The sequence below is a fragment of the Cupressus sempervirens genome, chromosome 10 (genome assembly GCF_028749045.1).
Source record: "Cupressus sempervirens isolate cs-2001-9-10 chromosome 10, ASM2874904v1, whole genome shotgun sequence".
Lineage (NCBI taxonomy): Eukaryota > Viridiplantae > Streptophyta > Pinopsida > Cupressales > Cupressaceae > Cupressus > Cupressus sempervirens.
Genome location: NC_143127.1, coordinates 509,859,798 through 509,880,923, shown reverse-complemented (window position 1 = coordinate 509,880,923; position 21,126 = coordinate 509,859,798). Strand labels below are relative to the sequence as shown.

General features: G+C 37.2%; 1 protein-coding gene across 2 annotated transcripts; it reads left to right on the top strand.

Annotated features, from left to right (window-relative positions):
- Positions 1-5,292: 5,292 nt before the first annotated feature.
- Positions 5,293-19,345, top strand: LOC149534895 (uncharacterized). 2 transcript variants are annotated; one of them, XM_089807529.1, is made up of 2 exons: positions 5,293-5,996; positions 16,720-19,345. In XM_089807529.1, exon 1 carries the CDS (start codon positions 5,505-5,507, stop codon positions 5,961-5,963), a length of 459 nt encoding a protein of 152 aa, XP_089663655.1. In that variant the 5' UTR covers positions 5,293-5,504; the 3' UTR covers positions 5,964-5,996; positions 16,720-19,345. The 2 variants fall into 2 exon arrangements, with proteins under 2 accessions (XP_089663655.1, XP_089663654.1); XM_089807528.1 differs by lacking the exon at positions 16,720-19,345 and adding an exon at positions 14,799-16,550.
- Positions 19,346-21,126: the final 1,781 nt, after the last annotated feature.

Here is a 21,126-nt window from a genome sequence, read left to right as displayed (position 1 = left end):
TTAGAGATCTTCATTTGTAAATTTTTTTATATCATGTAATGTATATACCTATATACATAATTTATGTAATTTGTATATTCCTAAAGGGAGAATTATGCAAACATAATTGCTTACATTGTAATTGTGATTTTGGAAAGATGATGTTGTAAATGTATTTGGCCTTGAGAATATGATTTTGTAACAAGAAAATTGGGATGTTAAGATACATTTAGATAGATTGTTAAATGATATTGGTTACTCTATGTGATTTTTGATGATGAGTATATATTGAAAAATAATACTCATAGGATATAATAAATGTTTTTGATAGTTATCTTAGGATTGATCACATAGTAAGGAAATCGATTGATGGTAAATAGAGTTAGGTATCTTTGTGGTTAATCAAAGTTAATGCTATGGAAAAAGAAATGACTATGTTAGTGTTAGATAGATTGGTTATTTTAATAAGTCTTATGAGGATGTTAATTTGATGAAAGAAAGAACCTAGGAACATTTTTAGTTTGGCGCAACAACATGAGCTTACTAATAAAATAATTAATGTGTTAAGAATTCATGAAATGTAGTTCATTAATGTTTATGATCATTTTATTAATGCATCTAGATGATTGAATATGTTATAGATACGTTGTTTAAGTAGTGACATTAGGGAACCCTTCAAGGACCTAGGATTAGGTATAAATTTTGCATTCATGTGGATGAGCATTTATGTTGCATAATATTATATCTTTAATTCTACTTTCATATAGCTTGTAAACTACATATGATGATCTAAGTGTTATATTCATGTTTAAAGAATTGTTGCATTTAAAAATAACATTTGCATCAGTGGCTAGTTAGATAGTGTTGTCTTCTCGAGTTCCCTAGTAGGGGTGTTACAAATTCATACATATAAAAATATATGCATCTATGTATGCATACTCTCTCTCTCTCTCTCTCTCTCTCTCTCTCTCTCTCTCTCTCTCTCTCTCTCCATCCAGTAATCCACACCCAACAGCTCTATAATGATTACTCTCTCTTGATCAATAGCATGCTTAAAAAGCCTGATGATTTGATCCTCTAGTGTCTCTACCATACCTTCTTCTTGCATACATTTACACCTAATGCCCGAGAACACCATCCAACCAATGCAAATGAAAGAGGTCGTACTTCCTTAAAAAAGAAAAAAGATCGATTGTCATGGGTGCGTAGGACAAGATTCAAAAAATTGCATCAAACTTTGCTGCTTGAACTCTGTTGTATTCTTGAAAACCAATAGACAATGTCTAAAAAAGGACTACTGCTCACGAGAGACTTTCCCTCCATCAAATGACATGACTTCTTCTAACATTAACCTATACCTTTTCTCATGAGAGCCCATGAATCTTCTGCAATGATCTCCTTCAAGGGTGATGGCATGTGATCATTGAATTCAAATGTTTTCATCTCTTTGCCTTCAATCCCCAAATTTGCCAATATGTTAGCCACCCTGTTCCCTTCTCAATAAACATGTTGAATTTGAATTTCTCCAATTGATCTCAAATGATCCAAGATTTTTGGAATCCACTTAGCTAGTCTCCATGCTTTGAAATTTCTATCTACCACCCCGTTGACGATAACCATTTAATCTCCCTAGATAATTAGGTTTAAAAATCTATTAGAAGCACACCATTTAAGACCAACTTCCAATGCCGAGATCTCTGCCACATTATTTGAAGTGTTGCCAATTGGTCCTGTTATAGCTTTAATCAACTGCCCTTCTTCATTTTGGATGATAGCCCCAATACCACTTTTACCTGGGTTTCCTCTACTAGCCCGTCAAAATTTAATTTTAACCACCCCTTTTGAGGAGGCTTCCAAGAGATCATATTTCTAATTGCTTTCTCATTTCTCATGAGATGATCCCCTCTGGATTTAAGTGACCAGATAACTTCCATATCTTGATCCCATTTAGATTGAAACTTATACTTTAACCCTTGGGTCCTATTACTAATAACTTCTTCAATAACACCTTTAATCTTCTCCTGCAAGCACTCAACTCCCAATTCCCTCTCTTCAAAAATCTTGTGGTTTCTATCTTTCCAAATATGCCATGCTAACATAGATGAACTTATTATCCAGAGAAATCCCATTAGGAAAAATGTCTATCTATTGGCCAAGAAAACAAGAAATCTTTAAACAATTCATTCCTCACTAGTGGCATTCCACTTCAATGAACTCAATAACCAATTCCAACACTATTGCACAAAAGGACACCAAAGCAAGAGATGATCCACCATCTCCTCATCCTTTTTACACAATATACACCAACTTGGTCCCTCAATGCCAATACTCTTCAGACAACTACTTATAAGAATCTTGCCATGTAGGGCAATCCAAAGAAAAACTCCAGCCTTTGGAAGAATCCATTTCCCCCAACAAAAAATCGATGGCCATTTAACATCTCTAATCCTGCTCCTCTACAACTCATATCTAAGATTTACCTTATAATCCCCTGATTTAGAAGCACTCCAAATTAGTTGATCCTCACAATTTGAGAGAATCACAATTTTATCATAAATAATGTCAAATAATGTCCTCTAAGAATCCAAGGAACCAGTATCCACTGACTTCCAACTCACCAAACAAGAATTCTCTTGATGATTAAAGTAATCAACAACTTTACCACCCATCACATTTTCTGTTTCAATCACCCAATTAATATTCTCAAAAGAGTTGATTAATGTAGGATCACCATTCCAAGAATCATGCCAAAACTTCTCTCTTCGCTCATTCCCTAATTTCCAAGTAAGATGATCCATGATTAGATTACAACTGATCCAAAGAAAATGCCACATATGAGATCTTCTGTTCACATTGGCCACTGTAAGAATTTTGTCAGGGGCATCATAATCTAAATATTTTGCAAACATAACTTTACAACATGGTTTCTCCAGCCTTTTATACATCTTCCAAACCAATTTAGCTCTGAGAGCACAATTTTGCAACCCCATCTTCCTCAAACCAATACCACCATCAACTTTGGATTTACAGGCCACATGCCAACTAATGAGCAAAATTTTCTTCACTTCCTTTGAACCTTCCCAAAGGATTTTTTTTGTTTTTTTAACAAGCCATTAATGGATGTTGTTGCTTTGTTAAACATTTGATATACTGACATACAGTATATGGGAATGGTTGAAAGCACTGATTTTATCATTTGAATTCTACTTGCTTGAGATAACTACTGATTTTTCCAAACCAGAGCCTTTTGTTGACATCTATTTGAAATGTCCTCCCATACCTTGGGATCAAACCTTCCTGTGAATAGAATAACCCCCAGATATACAATGGGAAATTCTCCTGCTATGAATCCCAATATAGATATAATATTATTCTATAGATTCCTACTAGAATTTAGAAAATAAACCTTGGATTTCAATCTGTTCATACATTGTCTCGAAACCCTTTCATACTTATCTAGTACCTCCCTGATGACTAAAGCTTCCCTAGCTGACGCCTCTCCAAAAAGCACAGTATCATCAACAAATTGTGAGTGAGAAATTGGTTCAGAGAAATTTTGGATTAAGCTCCCTTTCCAATGACCCAAATTAGTTTTTTTAAAAATGTTTCTACCAAGAACCTCTGCCATCAGAACAAAAAGGAATGGGGATAGAGGATCACCTTGCCTCAATCCCTTAGTTGCTTGAAAAAAACCACAAAGAGAACTATTAACCAGAACTAAGAAGTGAATCGATGATAAACAATGAAAGATTCATCTTATCCATTCTTGACAAAATCCGAATCTAGATAACACTTCACAAAGAAAAGACCATCTAACCTTGTCACATGCTTTATTAACATCTAATTTGATAATCATACCTGGTCTCTTGCATGTCTTTATAGAATGAATAACTTCTCCAGCCATAAGAATACTATCTGAAATTTCTCTTCCGAGGATCAAACCATGTTGATCAGCTGAAACATACCTATCTAGCTTTGACTTCAATCTATTCGCCATTGCCTTGGAGATGATTTTATATACAAAATTGCATAGGGAAATTGGCCTAAAATTTGACATTAGAACACACTCCTGTTTCTTAGGAATCAGAACAATGACCATATTATTGATCTCTCTCACAAATCTCCCTTTCTTTCTAAAATCCTCCACAATCTTCATAATGTCTTCTCACATAAAATGCCAACATTTATGAAAAAATTCTTAGGGGAAACCATTAGGACTTGGCGTCTTATTTAAAAGATTATCAAAGACCATTTTTTAAACTTCCAAAATGGAAAAGGGACGCATCGAATCCACATTGTCCTCCTTTGAAACCACTCTCAGAATCTCATTGAGCAAATTTTGAGGGTTTGAAAAAAAGAGTCATTATTTCCCCCTAATAAAGTTTTAAAATGATCAACTGCTTTGTTTTCTATAACATCATCTTCTAACCAAACTCCTTGTTCCTTTTGAATACGATTGATTATGTTGTTGATTCTTCTCAATTTAACCGAAACATGAAAGAATTTAGTGTTGAGATCTCCATCACTAATCCAATTATCTCTGGATATATATATTTCAAATTCATTTATAAACTAAAAAAATCTTTAAATAAATGAATAAAAGAACCTAGAACTAATATTTTTCCACATGCCTTTTAATATCGATACTAATTTAATTGACAACAAAAAATTATTACCACATATATATATTTTTTTGAAAAGATAAGTATCAAATGACAACATGTGATATAAAACCTGAACGATGCTGAGCTCAAGTCAGAATATTAAAATGAAAGGAAAATGCCACCCTATCTTAATTTCCAGAAAACTTCTCAATCAAAATGGTCCCAAAGATACAAAGGGTAAACGGCATGCTTCTGAAAACTTCGAGTACTACAAGTTGATTCAATATTTTTACACACACATTTATAAAATTAGGAAATGTTACTGCCATTAGTATTATAATTGAACCAAGCTCGGTACTTTGTCTGGACTCACAGGGAACATCACTGAAATGTGGAGATTTGTGCATTTTGGCATCTGGATTTTAGCAGAATGACCGTCCATCTGGTCTACCATGACGACACAAACTGTCAAACATATAAACCATAATCTTGCCAGCAGTCAAATTAAACTCATCCCCATGATCATCACGGGATTAAATGACACGGGATACAGTCATATAAAACATCAGTGGAAAGGGGGGAAGAATATGGGGAGAGATGGGCAGAGTAAAATGACTGGCCTATATAAATTTGGATAAATCTACGCCGTTCAAGTTTATTTTCTTTGTTTTCAGATGGAATCGTACATAGTGTAAATACAATCATTACTTTGCATTATTGTGGGTCAGGGCGGTGAAAAAGAGCTCTGAACAGTACATTGTGGTCTGTGATTCCTGCAATTCGAGTGGTGCGTACGGATCTTCTGTGGGTCCCAACCCCCCACTTCGATTTCTTCATGTAATGGAGTCTAGGTAGGTAATGTGGATTGTGTTGGCTTCCTTGTTTATCTCTTTAGCCGGGTGGATCTTCGGATGAGATGAGATGAAGTTTGAGATTAGAGAGAGAGTTTTGTGGGTTCAACAGCGTCGTCGGAGTGTGGTGTTGGTGTTGGTGTCTTCCTGCTTTGCATCTTTGCTGCTTCTCATTCCTCGGGTGCGGGCGCTTTTAATATACTTTTGGCCTCTCCTGCTCTCCACTGCACTTTTTGTTGCTGCCCTACTTACCATTGACGAAAGCAAAGTGGAAGAAAAGGAGGAGGAAGAAGAAGAAGGGACATGGCAGCGAGATCTTGAGCATGTTGTGGAGGCATTGCCTCACCTAGAGAGAGAGAGGTCCATCATAGAGTGCGTAGCAGAGCAGCACGAGGGCGGGATGCTCCACTTTGATACTCTTTTTCTCCAGGCCAATGGAGAAGAGGAGGTTGTTGAGGAGCAATCCTTGCCAGAAATAAGCGAAGAAAAGGGAGCTCAATCTTCAGTCAGTACCCACAAGGAAGCATGACAATGGGTCATGACCAATGATATGCCCTAGAGCGTGAGCACCCGACTCCCTGTTTTTGTATCCAGATCTTTACAGAAAATGATAAACTCGTAAATAGGTGAACGCGTACTTGTTATGCTTTATGTTTCTGCTCATGATGTAATAAAATCATTACCAGTTCGTTTAGTTGTTGCTCTGTTCTGATTCTACTCGAAGCAATACCACTATGCTGCTCTTCTTTATTGTTTCCTGGGGTTTCTCCATCTGCATGTGATCTTTGAGTTTTGTTTTACGTTTAGATCGCTTTGGGATGTGAATGTGTGCCCAGTAATGTCTAGTATGTGATGAGGTACGTGTTTGCTTGCAACTTGAAAATGCTGCCTTAATGACCAAATAATACTGGTGTCAGAAATCCACATGCTTTCGTTAGCTTTCCATCTAGGCAGCTATATCACCGACGTGGTAGACTCTAGGGAAATAAATGTGTGTATAGATCCATCCTTGTTTTCCGCTAAAACTTGAAATACCCTTACTAGTTGATTTACATGCATTCAGCACTGCCAATATGCATAATTTTTCATTGAGAACTTCATTTTTTTAAGCTTATGATATGTTCTGTTATATTTCAATTCATTTCATCGAAAACGATTTTACATCGTGACCATCTTGCACATCTTTTGTTCTCCTTGCGTTCTATGATAGATCTGTTTATCCTCTTCCGGGATTGTACAAGCCGCAAATCACATGCTTGATGTGATGCAGGGAAAACCCCCCTTTTGACGGTATTAAGATTTCAAGAATTTAGCAAAATATGGTTAGGGTCAGGTATTGAATAACTGTTGTAACGCCCTTTCCATTTTGGTTATATTAAGCCAATTTACCTTGTGGTTTTCAAGAGCTTGCTGCTTTCCTATGCATGATATTGCTTTTAGCAATAATCCCAGCCTGGTCTGCTCATTTTTGGTTTAATAATACTGCAGTCAACTTCACTGCCATGATGCGCATATTCTGTAAATATTAAGACGAGCAAAGAAATGGAATCAAACATAAACATAAACAAAGAAGACGGATACAAAAGCACATATATTTATCGTGGTTCACCACAACTTGTGGCTACGTCCACACTCGAGCTGGGAACTATTATATTAATCAATAACTGATCTAATACAATTACATGGACTGCACACTCATTTATAAAGAGCTTGATGAATACAAAGAGTCAGGGAGAATGAACAGTCATGTGACTGTTGGGCTTCATATCCCAACTATCTCCCCCATGCAATGTGACATCCCTACTTCCTAATTCAAGTCTCAGAGAATAGCAAGACTATGTTCCAGCACACTCCAATTAAGCCTTCTCCAAGTCGGATCAGAAGTGAAAACATCTTCTGTTAGAATAAGTTCGGGCACAAACTTGCCCATCGACCCTGTTGGTGCTCAAAATTGCGTTCTCATTTTTAGCGTCTATTTCAAAAATTGAGCCCTATAAATGCCAATAAATGAGATTGTATCCAGTTGTACCTTTGAGGCCCCTAAGGTGTTTAATGTTTCTAACACTCTGTATTCAGCCTGTCTAAGCGTTCCATGAAGAAAATTGAGATTCCGAGCCATTTTGTGAAGTCTCATTTTGAGCTAGTTTCAAATCTGCATTTTTGCCCGAAGTGTCAAACAGCGACAGGAGGCCATGTTTGCGATTGAATATCTCACACCTAGAAATGTTTGCCGTTTTGGGAATGTCTAGTGTCCATATCCAAGAACCTATGTTTCAGATTTCAAGCCGTTTTGAGTTCGTTTGACTAGGTTTTGAATCCCTCAAAGTTGGTGGTTTACTGTTTTCACACATTTGCAAAATGTTCATATTTCTGGGAAGCCTTGTTTGACCTATAATAACTTTTGACCAGTTGACTGAAATGATGAAATTCCTTTTGCGTTGTATTGTAGAGGTTAGAGACTTGTTATGTTTCAAGTTTGAGCTTACGACGAATCCGTTTTATCAGTTTTCAAATGTGATTCCAAACGCAATTTTTATCTTTTTACTGGTGTCTGCAAATGCAAATTTTTTGGTACACCTGTTCGTGATGTTATAATTTAAAACCCATGAGTGGTAAGATCGAATGGATTATACCACTGTGTTGTCTTCTGAAAATACTTTAAGTGTGCCGGTTTTTAAGTCATAACGAATCCATTTGCACACTTTTCCAGGTCCTTTCCATTTGCAAAAAATGCTTTTCTGCCATTGTTTCAATCTACAAAATCCAAGTAGCCCACTTTGACTGTTCGCCAAATGCGTCCTATTATTCGTCATGAGCCCAACTCGCAAATTCATACTGTCCTCATGACAGAGAACCAACGCCTCAAGTTTTGTTTTCCCCAGTGACCATTTGCCCAATTTTCAAGGTCAAATCCGAATGCAATTTATTGTTTTCTGACATGTTTTTTTGCAGGCAGTTCTAAGAGGTCAAATTTGATAGTGAATATCTTTTGACCCCGAATTCGTCATGAGACGAGATTCGACGGGATGCAAGTGTGCGGAACAAAGAGTTAATGTGCCAGTTTTCAGAGCCCGATCAGAGGTTTGGGTTAGTTTTTAAGGCCAATAAATAGACCTCCTGGCATGAAACTGACAGTTTGCAAGAAAGTGATAAAATAAGTTTTAAGTGATGATTCAGCGTTCAAATTGATTTCCAGTGAGTTTGAGATGTTTAATGGATTAATTTGCTATGTTAGTTGTTCAAAAACGAATTTTTTTTAGTCGGACCCACTTTTGGGCCCGATTGAATCTAGTAGGACTAATAGAGCTCAAGGGAATTTATACATGTTTTTGAAGACAGAATGATAATAGTCTTAATCACTAAAATGCAGATTTTATCATTATCATCTTGCTTCAGATGGATGAAGAGGGGCAACATTTGATATGCATTTATTATCATTCAGTATCAGTGGAACATATGGTGGTACACACAAGGGGAATCATTGATTGGTTGCCGGCTTTGGTATTTCATAACTTTCTGGATCATTTTGTGGTGCTCAAATTAAACTCTAGCAACATATTTTTGTGACTCAAAGACAAAGCTTAGAACAGACTACAAAGGAAGGCCCATGGCCTGCAGAATTTCCATGTAGAAAGAAGATTGCATCATTTTGAAGTACACGAGTTTGAAGAGGAGCACCATGTTTGGAGAAAGGGAAAGATTGCGTAAAAACAACTCTCTCCCACGTTGTAGTGTCAATCTGGAAGTTGTGTTTGAGAGGGAGTTTGCAACATGGGAGATATGCTCCACGTCTAAAGCAGAGGAGATCTCCATGCCCAGAAGTCCACATAATGTGGAGGACGTCATCAGCAGGGGAGCCAACCAGTGTATAAAGGGGAACTCCATATCAGAAAGAAGGTAGAACTATTCATATCGGCAATAGGGAAGGAGAATCGGCAACAGGGGAGGAGAAATTCATGAGTAGCCTACAACATTTTCAAATGAAGCTTCATGTTTTGATTGGACAGCCCTGCACACCATGCATTGAAAAGAGCTTGGGAAGTCAACAGTTAAACAAAGACGCCCACAAAAGGGAAAACGCCGAGCGCAATGAAGGATGAGTTCACATGGTTAAAAGGGAAGCTCACGTGGAGGGACACTGAAATCCAAAGCAAAGAACTCCACGCCAAAGAAATCCAACGCAGTTCCAAATGAAGAAAAAGCTGGCTTAAAATAGGAGCAAGTCGCCAAACAGCAAGACCAAGCCGTCCATTGCAGGAAAATAGCCCACGAACTTGCAGATAAGGCCACCAAATATGAGAGGAGGCCGTTCCAAGACCACGTTCCAAGTGGTAGCCGCATTCAACACCAGCATTCACGTTATTTAGAAGAACACGTAGGAGCAAGAAGGGAAAACCACGCACGAACAAAGTGCAGTATTTGAAAAAACATTTATCCCACATTGCCAAAGTGGGAGTCCTTCTTCATGTTTAAATGAAAAGGCGCCCATATCACTAGTTGTCTTTAAGACATATGGCTTTTATGAAAGCCAAGACCACACGTGGGCCCGTGGTCAGACAGATGGACAATTAAGGGTGATGTCAGCGAGACATAGGTTAAATTTTGAACGGGCACGCAATTCAAAAGCTGGTGACGTCAACATGGAAGCAGGGCGCTGAAAAAGTTAAAGATCCGGCTAGTCACTATGTCGCTAGCCGGAAAATCCATGGATTTTCGGCTAGCGAGGTAGTGAGTTGTCAAAAAAAACTCAAAAATTCGACGAGAGCCAAATGAGCACGTGGGTCCCGCCTGGATAGAAAGCATGAATCAGATTGTGCCAAGTGGCAACGAGCAGGATGATGTGGCGAGGTCACAGACAGAGGAAGGAGATCGCGCCACATGGCACATCCGACGGTCCTCGCTATCTCGCCAAGGAGAAGTTGCTCACGCGATAATATGGCGACATAGCGAGCGTAAAGGTGGCGATGACACGTGGTGTTGATGTGGATGGCCAGTTAGAATGTGACACGTGGCGCTTGCCCAGGTCTGAGCCAATCAGAAGATGACATGTGGCAAGGTCGGTCAACCAAGTTTGACCCAGATTGGAAGGGGAGGAAGAATTTCAAAGGTTTCAAATAAAGTTTTATTTTGTTCCTTCTTAGGTTCTACGTGCAAGTCAGACATTTAAATAAAGTCTGAAAGTTTATATAGTTCAAACTATATAAAAGTTTAAAATTTTGCAAAATATTATGGAAGCCATGAGACAGAGGTCCGAACTTCAGAAAGCCATATCAGGGGTGTTTTTAAACCAAAATAAGCACTTCAATATACCACTGGAACTGGGAGAATCCGAATTTTCCGAATTTGAAGTTGGTTTTTGCACAGGTGCTCACCAGTTTGAGCTACAGGCCAATTTGTAAAATCCAAGGCATTGGCAATTGAATAGGTAAATTTGATCATTAATCATCAGAGTTTGTTAGAGGACAGATTGGATGACTTTTTGGAGCCTGAATGTGGTGAAAATAAGCTGGGAAAGATTATATTTCATCCCGAAGGCCATATTCAATTGATTTTTCACTTTTACCATGAGTTCAACTTTAGCATCAGAAATCAGTTATGATGGTAAATCAAATATTTGAGATATTCTGCCTTGTAAAGGCAAAATGGAAAGGATTTGATATTGAGTTGAAGAGAGAGACTAGAGAGAGGCTTTTTCTGCTTCTTGGGGAGGAATTCTGAAGGGACACTTGTCATCTCCTGATTAGATCCGGGATTTTCTTCTTCCTATATCAATCTCATTCTTTCTCATGGTAGAGGTTCCAGTTTTGAGAAAAAAAAAATTCACTCACTACTGAGACACCATTCTTCAGCATTTCTTCTTGTATGAGTAGCAATTTAAGTTTTATGCAAATAGTTCTTGTCTGTTAGGTGATTAGTGAGTCATTTATGTATATCTTTCATGTATTTGGTTTCAAGGAAAGCAAATAAAGAGCAGCAAAGGTTTCCAAATTCAGTTTGAATCTTGTCTCTTGTTTATGGATCTGTAATCTTTTCTAGTTTATGATCAAAGAGCATAGATTAGGTTGCATTTCGTTTAGAAATGTATGTGATTGAAATACCTTGCTGATGGAATAAAAAGCCATGTAATTGCTTGATATTTGTCACAGGGTTTACATATTTCATGAAAGGATTGTCTGAGTATGAGATTCATTTTGATGCAGATATCTGTTCACAAGGTGAAAGATAAATCAGGAATCTTGATATAGGAATTATATCAAAGGTTTCCAGGAGATGTACAGTTATAATTCATTTAATTGCCCAATAGATAAGGCATTAGTCAGAGATAGGATCATTAAGTTTTGTTGCTCATAACTGGGTCTTGCTGTTATCAACATATTAAATCAATTTTCCCTTTTATGTTGAAAGCTATTCAAAGTTTAACCCGCACTTAGCTTGCCATTTTCATGAGTTATGTTCTTAGCTATTTCATGCTTGTGATTTCTTGCTTAAGTATAGAAGAATTAGGGGTTTTCTCTGCTATTTTGGATTCTGATTATGTTCATTGCACTGGTCACATAATTGGATCCTAAGAGGTTCACCCGCCTAGGTTTTGCAAAGCCTGAAGTGTAGAAGGAGTGTAGCCTTATAGTTGGCCCAGGTTCTTGGTGAATTGTGTCCATTATTGGAGATAGCTGCCTATAGATGCAATTTTGCCTTGCATACTTGGTTATTCAAATTCTGTTAAATCGGGATCCAACAGACCCATAATCAGAAATGCTAGTTTCTGCAGATTCAAGACATGCTTGTCCAAAACTCATCACAAGGTCATATGCTCTTGTGCTCTCATTCCATGCAATTCTTAATAGAGCATCTAAAAGTTCAGCATGCCAACCAATGAACTTACGTGATAGAGGAAGTGTTGCGCTCAATTCTGTAATTCTACTTGCCTTTGGCATCAAGTATTCTGTACTCAAATGTGTACGATACACAGTGGCCCAACAATTTTCCAACTTGTGGGTAGGGTTTGTAGTGAACACCATATTGTCTTCTTCAAAAAAAATCAACATATACATATACTTACTAGCTGTGTCAATTGCAAGAAGTGACTGTTGTTCTTGGAATGGGAAATCCCCAAATTGGTTGATGTTTCCAAGCACTTGGTGGTCATTGCAATCTTGCATATGAATGGTTATTCCTGATTGTGCCTGCATAGCATCCAGAGCTGGTGTTTGGCATGACAAGGCACAATAGAAGGCCCTCTTTCGTGTTTTATTCATCTCATTGTCAGCTACTTGCGTTCCCTTCGCTGTCAGCCATGACTCCAGCAAACATACTTCTATGACAAGATTTGTGTCTAATTCTTCAACTTCCTCTAGCAAACATACTTCTATGACAAAATTTGTGTCTAATTCGTCAACTTCCTCTGTCAGGGGAGAATTCCAATCGACTGCCAAAATGTCATTGTGTGGAATGGTATTCCGCCGTTGCTTGTATATTTTTGTGTGTGGAGTCTGCAGGTTCTTACAGAGCGTTTGAATTTGGTTACCCATGATATAATCCGCTGGCCTGGGTAAATATCCATCTTGCCTGGCCTTGTACCCATTTGGTCAACTCGCATAAATTTACTATGATATGTGGGTTTGTAGTCCACATCAGCATTCAGATCAGGAAAATCTTGCCCTGTTTGATAACTTTGTGTGTGGTCAATACCACCACACAATAGCAAATATTGAAACCAATTTTCTGCAGTGAAACCGTTATCCACATGACTGTGCATGGGAGAATTGGAAACTCCCTGCAGCTGCGCATCAATTCTTCCCAGTGAGCCTTTGAGAGTCATGATCCAATTGAGTGCCAAATGAAGTTTCGCCTATGGGCATAAGACAATCTTGGTTACTCTAACCACATGAGTGTCTAACAGGCTATCCATAACTGTGGATGCCATGTAATCCCAAAACTGGAAAGTTTCATCCTCCACAGTTTGGGATGAGGTAGCGGACATATCACGTGAAGAGCAGAAATCATGGGAAAAATAACCTCCATCCATGCTGGTTACTAAGTTGTTAAGTGCAGATAATTGTGCCTCCTCATCTGCAGGACAACTAACAACTTTGGCCTTCTGACTTTCTTCTTGGTCGATGTACAGGCCTTTTCTTTCAATTGTGTCTTCTATCATGTCAGACACATCTTCTGCTCTTTCATCCATCCCTTCACCACCTTCTCTGTCAGTAGACTTTTCTTCTACTGGAAACTTTGCACGCTCTTCAAAGTACTCTAATTGCAGCATCCTATGAACTCTAGATGCAAAATTATCTGTATCTTTGAGGTTGGGACCAGAAATAAAAGAAGCCATTTTATAATATGCCGACACTCGGCAATTTACAGACTCGCCACTCGTATCTTCTCTTGTTCTCTTTTACAAATCTTCCATGATGACTTTCTTATGCGTGCGTGTGCACTCAAGAATTGCATTAAGCTCAGATTTAAAAGTTTTTAAATCTTCTGGTTCAGCTTCAGGCTTATATTCTCAGCCATCCCACCAGTGCACATGGCAGATTCTTTTGCTCTTCACAGGCACAACCTCATCCTGTACCGAGCCCAAATTTCCAAGAATTTCGTTGATGATAAAATCAACCTCACCTTCTTCCATCTCTGCTCTATCCTCACCTTGGCTATGATACCAATTGTAAATATTAAGATGACCAAAGAAATGGAACCAAACATAATCAAAGAAGATGAATACAAGAAGACATATATTTATCGTGGTTCACCACAACTTGGGGCTATGTCCACACTTGAGCAGGGAACTATTATATTAATCAATAACCAATCTGATACAATTACATGGATTGTACAGAGTCATTTATAAAGAACTTTACGAATACAAAGAGTCAGGAAGAATGAACAGTGATGTGACTGTTGGGCTTCATGGCCCAACATATTCAACTATCTATCTTGAGTAAAATAAATAATTGAAACTCTATGGATTTAGGTAAAGTACTACTGCAAACAACTAACCACCTGACGAGACCTATAGCAACAATAAGAGCTTACCATTCAAGTAGTAAATTTTGAAAGGATTGAATGAGTCACTTTGTCAATCTAAACAGAGTACACGAACAATGTTTAAGACTAAAGAAGCAAATGTGATGAAAAGTTTCTTCGTCTCGTCCTAATTGTTCGAGTTTCAAATTGAAAATCCAAAGACAATCGTTAGCAAGAAAGCTGAATGATTTATTGAACGCTATATTGAGACACACCATTTCCAGGGGCAAGCATCTGCATCTCTAACTTTGGACATGATCTGAAAACTTTAATTTTGAAATGACAATTTTGTTGTAGCAGAAGTTGTGGTGGATTTCTGACAAGTGGAGGCCTTTTGCAGGATGGCCACGTTCGATATTCAATAGTGAGCATAATGAAATTGCCTCTAGTCCCTGCTTCACTTTTTGAAACAACTGGTATCGACAGAAGTTGGGAGACTTTGATCCCAGGAATTAAAGATGGTTTCAACGCATAAGCAGAGAATAAACCAAAGATTGGATTGGTAGTGCTCTTTTTTCTGTTCAAATCAGGCTTAATAAATATGTTACAAAAGATTGGTGGGTTTGGTTTTCTTGACATCCGCAACCTAAAGGCTACTTATAACCTGCCAACAAGCAACTGACTAATTAGACTATTCACTCATGGTTTAATAATTCTAATATCTCCATGATTATCCAATTACAATTAGTTGATCCCTAAACTATGCAAACTCAATAGGAGACGTGACTTTCACAATCCATACACATGTTGATCCTAAGTGGGACTGTGTTGTGCATAGGTTTTATCGTTATGTTCCTTCTTTCCAATGAGTGGGAATGCACTGTAATGTGTTTGGATCTTAAGTATAACAGGATTCCTCATCATCTTTAAAATGCTTCTTTGGTTATCATAGCACAATATTGTTGGCAGATTGCAGGGTATCTAGATATGACTCAAATATCTGTAAAGCCAGGTGTTTCATATATGGTTTTTCATGTTCTGTGATTTTGTTAAGTGGTGGAAGTGGCGATAGTCATCTCCATCTCACTTGCTTAGGAAGCTTTGCTTGATCATAACTGCAAATACACCCAATAATATCTTGTCAATTTCAAAAGAGCCTACCCAGTCGGCAACTAAGAAACCAATCAAACTAAAACAATCAAAAGAGCCTTTCCCATCCACAATAGAGAAACTGTCAAACTAAAAGAGCCTTTCTTATCTGCAACTCAGTAACCGGTCAAGCAAAAAAAGTAATTCTCTGTCTACTATAATCCTGTAGATGAAATCTATTCTAGAGTCAAGTTCAAAGCAAAAACGACTATTTCTTTCAAGGCTTCAACTCCTTCGTAGTTGCATTATTTCTTTTGGACCTTCATGCCTCAAGTGCGTGGCAATCTTCATATCCACAAGAAAGGAGGTTAGCAATCATCATATGCCGCAAGAAAGGAGGTTCGTGGAGTGCCATGTGTCATGCTGTCAACAGTTTCTATATTTCTATATGATCAGTGGGCAGCTCTTTTTTTCTTCCTCTATGCTCCACATGGCGGTCTACAATAGTAGTTTAGTATTGATGATGAGCCCATCCCTTTTGTTTCCAAAATATTTCCAAAATTACCATGCCTCATCTTGGTGCCTTCTCAAGGGTGTATTTATCAGGCAAGGCCCTCCTTATTGCATCGTTGACGCTCCACGTGTCCTCTGTGGATTTTGCCTCATGACTCCCACATGTCTGAAAGTTATTTCAAACTCGGAAGCTTATAACGAAGCGCAATTGGGCCCTTCCATGGAGAAGATCAGCACATATATGCCATGTGCCCTTTTTTTAAGGATTCAAAATCGAAAGCAGTTGCAAGATTGTGCCCAGGAGGTTACAATGAAACGATGGCACGTGTGCAGGTAGGGGAATCTTTTCCATTTCACAACTTCATCCAGTTTGAAGGCAATACATTGTACAAAAGCAGAGCAGGAGCTCTGTTTTGAGGGCTCAAAATTCTTTCATCAGAAAGGGAATCAATTTGCACCAGTGTTATAATAACATAATTATTGTTAGTAGTTTCTCTATTTGAAGATCTTTGCATTGTACTTTTTTCTTAATGGAAATCAATGTTTTGAACCGTGCCTCTTAGCCTTTTTTGCGTGTTATTTCTATTTTTAATCATCTCAATTCACTTTGAACTGTATCATTTGATGAATGCAGCTATTTTCTGCTTAGTTTTTTGAGCTTTTGTGATGACTGATATGGCTTAGTGGCTAATGAAACCTTGTGTTTCCATCTGCTGCAGTCTTAAATGACATTATGCTTTACAATGAAAAAGCATTCAAGCTTTGGATCTAGTGCTTGGCTTAGAATAGAAATGCTTTCCATTTCTCTCTCTTTCCTTTCCATATCCCCCAAATACAAAGAATCAGCTTTAAAATACTAAAGGTTATTTCACAGATGCCAACTTGGCCCCACATCTGTGAAACTAGCTATCTGCCCTCAAATAAGCGAAAGCTTTGGATGACAGCAAGTCCAAGGTTTGAAATATCAAATACATAACCAACACCATTTTTAATTTATGCTTATTCTAGGTCATGCGATGAACCTTAGTTTACAGAATATCCTAGATCTGGACAAACACTTCAAAGATAGATGAAGTTCCCAATCAATAGCTTATGGTGGGATTCTTTTACCTTTAATGATATATCATATATGGGAGGTTGCAATTGTGGTTTCGTGGGTATCACAATAGTTTTGTGACCTGTCATTCAGATGTTTTCATTAAATCTTTGGCATAATTTGTCTGAAGCAGACTCAAGTCTTTATTTGTCACGGCTCCAACCAAGGTTAGTGCTGGAAAGCGCAACAATTCAAAATATGTCATTTTGAAGTTTTATTTACCTTTGAAATTAATTTTTAATTGTTTATAACAATGATCTCAAGATCAATATACATGATTAAGATGCGAATTCTAAAGGTTCCCCCTGCATGTACAAGTCACAATTAAAAAGGTTTAGCTGAAATCATTTTGTTTAGGTATTTATCAATCTCGATGTGTGATGCACAAGGTGCTTGCTTATATGTGTACAATTTTTTTATGAGCCAACACACTTGATTTTATTTGCCTTGAACTTCAAATTCTTTGGGTTGGTGTTTGCACACTTTTATAGATCACCATCAAGAAATGCACTTTCTACTTTCAACATCCATTTGGTGGATGCACCATATAAATTCTTCTACAAGTGAGCACAAGTTTGATGGTTTCCACAAGTATAAAATTTTGTGATTAAAGTTAACAAACTTTGTTTTTGAGTGGTACTGATGGAGCCTAAAAAAATTGCAAAAAATTAAGGCCTCCATTTGTGCAAAAATGTTGGAAATCAAAATACATTGCACCATCATCTGCAGCAATACCATTTGGGGTGGAGGCTGAGTTAAAGCTAATAACTAAATATTGTAGAATCAGAAATTAATTTCACCAAAATTGTCCTCATATATATGTTAAGAGTATTCTGAAATTCCATAGCTCTTCAGGCCAATAAGAGTTTAATTTTATACGAAACTAATCAAAGTCTGCTGATAGAATGAGTACTCCCAGGTCTAAAGGGGCAAATCATGTATGCTGACAATCATACTGTTAAGAAAACATACAATCATTAACTACCAGAAATTCACCCTCTATTGTTTGAAGGATTCATTTTCAAATGGATGTTTGGAAGGTCATGTAAAGGAAAGAAAGATTAATTCAAAGGAAGCAAGAATTCAGTCATGCACTATGTATTCAGTGATTAATATATACAGCAGCAGAGGAATTCAGACTATGTATAGTTTGATGATATTGCAGCAGTAATGTGAAAATATGATCCTATTAACAAAGTATCAGGGAGTTATGTATAATGGAATATCAAGTCCATCATTATTTCTCAGGCAGCGATAACTACCATTATTTGAAGTCAAGAAATTCTACATAGAACAAACCATATCCTGCGTATACTAGTAAAATACCCATCAATTTACGAGCACTGACTCGTGTGATAACTGAGATGTCTGTAGACAAGCACAATATGGAGAAATTGTGCATCATACGCTACAGGAAGATGTGATTTTGTACAACATGACTTTATTTATCTTCAGCCTAGGTCATAATACTGGAAACGTATTGATCAGAAAAATGCCTAATGTAAACCTGCAAATAAAATAGTTCCAATCTGGGTATAACATTGTCGGGTCTCAAATGATGTCGTTCACACATACATGGTAACAAATCAAATATAAAGTTGACACTTATAGAATCAGTCTGACAAAGAATATAAAATTAAACAAGAGCGTTGATTACTCAGACGAAAATGGTTTGTATATCACCCAGTGGGTATATATTGCTATTTATCTGTACATTAAGAGGCGTTTATCAGAGTCATAGGAAGGCTTGTGTTCTGCAGTAATAAACCAAGAATACTCAGGAGGATGATGAACAAACAGATTTCTGTGCCGTTATCGTGATTGCTGTTAGACGCAACACACCAAAGATAAACGATGGATATCATATGTTGCTGCCGATGTCTGGAATGAGGGATAAACACCAGAAGAAAGACAAGTATGATTCATAGAAGCGACTAGTGAAGTATGAGGGGGAGTCACGATGTCAAGAATAAAACGCATCGACAAAGTAATTGTGTGAAGTATGAAGACGGCAAAGCGTATTTCTCAAATACACATCCATGTGTATTTGTCTGCACTTCCATATCGGTTCACGCAAATGAGTATTTGAATTGTTGAAGACTCCAAATCATCAGGTATGTGAGGAAGAGGAGTTTGAGCCTTTTACTTCTACTTGTAAGGAGGAATAAGGGCTATAATATGACTTTTTAATATAAATTCAATTATTTTATTTTTATAATAAAATAAAAGGTCCTTTGTTTATTTTTAAATGGCATGAAGATTTACATTACAGATGAATCATCCTTTGCAATTATTTTTTGGAATTTTGTAAGCAATAATAATGTCGGATAAGTGGACATGTTCATTTAGCATTTTAAATTCAATCATCACAGATATTGTGAAATATTAAATTGCTTCCGTATTTGTGTCCAATTTGTCTCCCTATCAGAGGAGTTAAAATTCAATTTGGACTAATTTAAGATTGCGTAATATTTGGTCTGTCGCATCTTGATTATTTAATTGTTGGTAGTTCAAGTGCATAAGAATTTTATAAAGTTGTAAGTGAAAATTCACTGAAGTTGACTCTATTGCCTGGATGAGTAGAGGCACTGGTCTTTCTATTAGTGAAGTCTAAAAATCTATATCTTCTTTCCTACAAGCATCAAATTCATTATTAACAAACCTTATTAAAAACATTCAATTAATTCAAGCACTCAACATTCAGTATCATTTTGATTGAGTTCAAGGACTTTGCCAACCGAAGAACTTCAAAGTTTAAATTCGCTTTACAAAAGCTCTAAACCAAGTAATCAAGTTTGAGGATAAGGTCTACTCGCCTAGGTGTAGTGAAGTTTGAAGTGCAGGGGAATCGAGAAGTATTCCCGTTCGTTGGCCATAACTTATTGAGAGGTTCTATCGGAGAAGTGGCAGGCTCTTGGATTTCCAATCTGCAGTTTTGGGAACCAATAGGTACTATTGGCCTTATTTTGTTTGAAACAACTGTTTGCCTCAAAATTTCTTTCCGGCTAGAAGATTGAAAAGATCCTAAGTCTACTTGTGCATAAAATCATCACATTCTACTCTCATTGCTTCAATCTATTTCTTCAATAGGGAAACCTTCTTCACAAAGGCTAGTTTTGAGGCCATGAGTCATAGTACTCACCAATAATTACTAAATAGACTTCCTGTAGGGCAATCTTTGTAGTTGGTAGCTTCTCTAATTCTTTTATTTTCTATGATTTTACAATATGCTTGTTAATAGACAAAATCCAACAATTAGTGCGTTGTGTTTCATTTTGTTCACTTCATTAGTTTAATTTATTTTAAGAATCTTTTAGCTAGAATTTGGACCTGGAACTTCCCATGTGCATTTAGGTGTGCTCTTAGGTATTTTTCATTTGTGGTTAAGAACATGGCTTCTTTTTTTCCAAACGACCCCCCACCAACATACTTTTGGCTTGTGGTCCTTATACTAAATATTTTGAATGTTTTAACACTTGTTGCCCACTCACTTTTGTTGGTGCTTTCATGTGTTACTGTTTCATGTCCTTTTTAGCCCAAGTATGGGTTAGATATAATTTGCCATGGAGGTTGTCCAAGGTTTTGATCTAGCCTCGTGGGTTTTCCTTAGATGAAGTTGGGTGAAATTAGGGTGAATATTGATGAATTTCATACCTAGATAGTCTTGCTACAATGAACTTGTTAGGTTTTTTGACATTTTTTCTTCTAATTTTCTATTTGATTTTGACCACATGGTTAAAATTGCCCACTGTACCCCTAAAACGATAAACTTGTTAGGTTTTTAGTATTTTATCTTTCTAAGCTTCCATTTGACTTTGACCAAATGCTTGAAAATGCCTATCCTAGTCCTTGTGGATCCTAAGACATTTAAAATAAAAAATAAATTCATTTCTCTTATGGTGCAACTTTCATTTATGTTTTCCATTGTACAGATAGATCATTTTGTGAAGCTTCCAAAGTGGTTGGTTTACTATTCGTATACATTGGCAAGAGCCCCATTTGTTGTCAAGGAGATCTTGGAGGAAATTTT

Bases quoted from the DNA above. Each gene is read 5' to 3' on its own strand.
- LOC149534895 (XM_089807529.1), top strand. From the start codon at position 5,505: ATGAAGTTTGAGATTAGAGAGAGAGTTTTGTGGGTTCAACAGCGTCGT.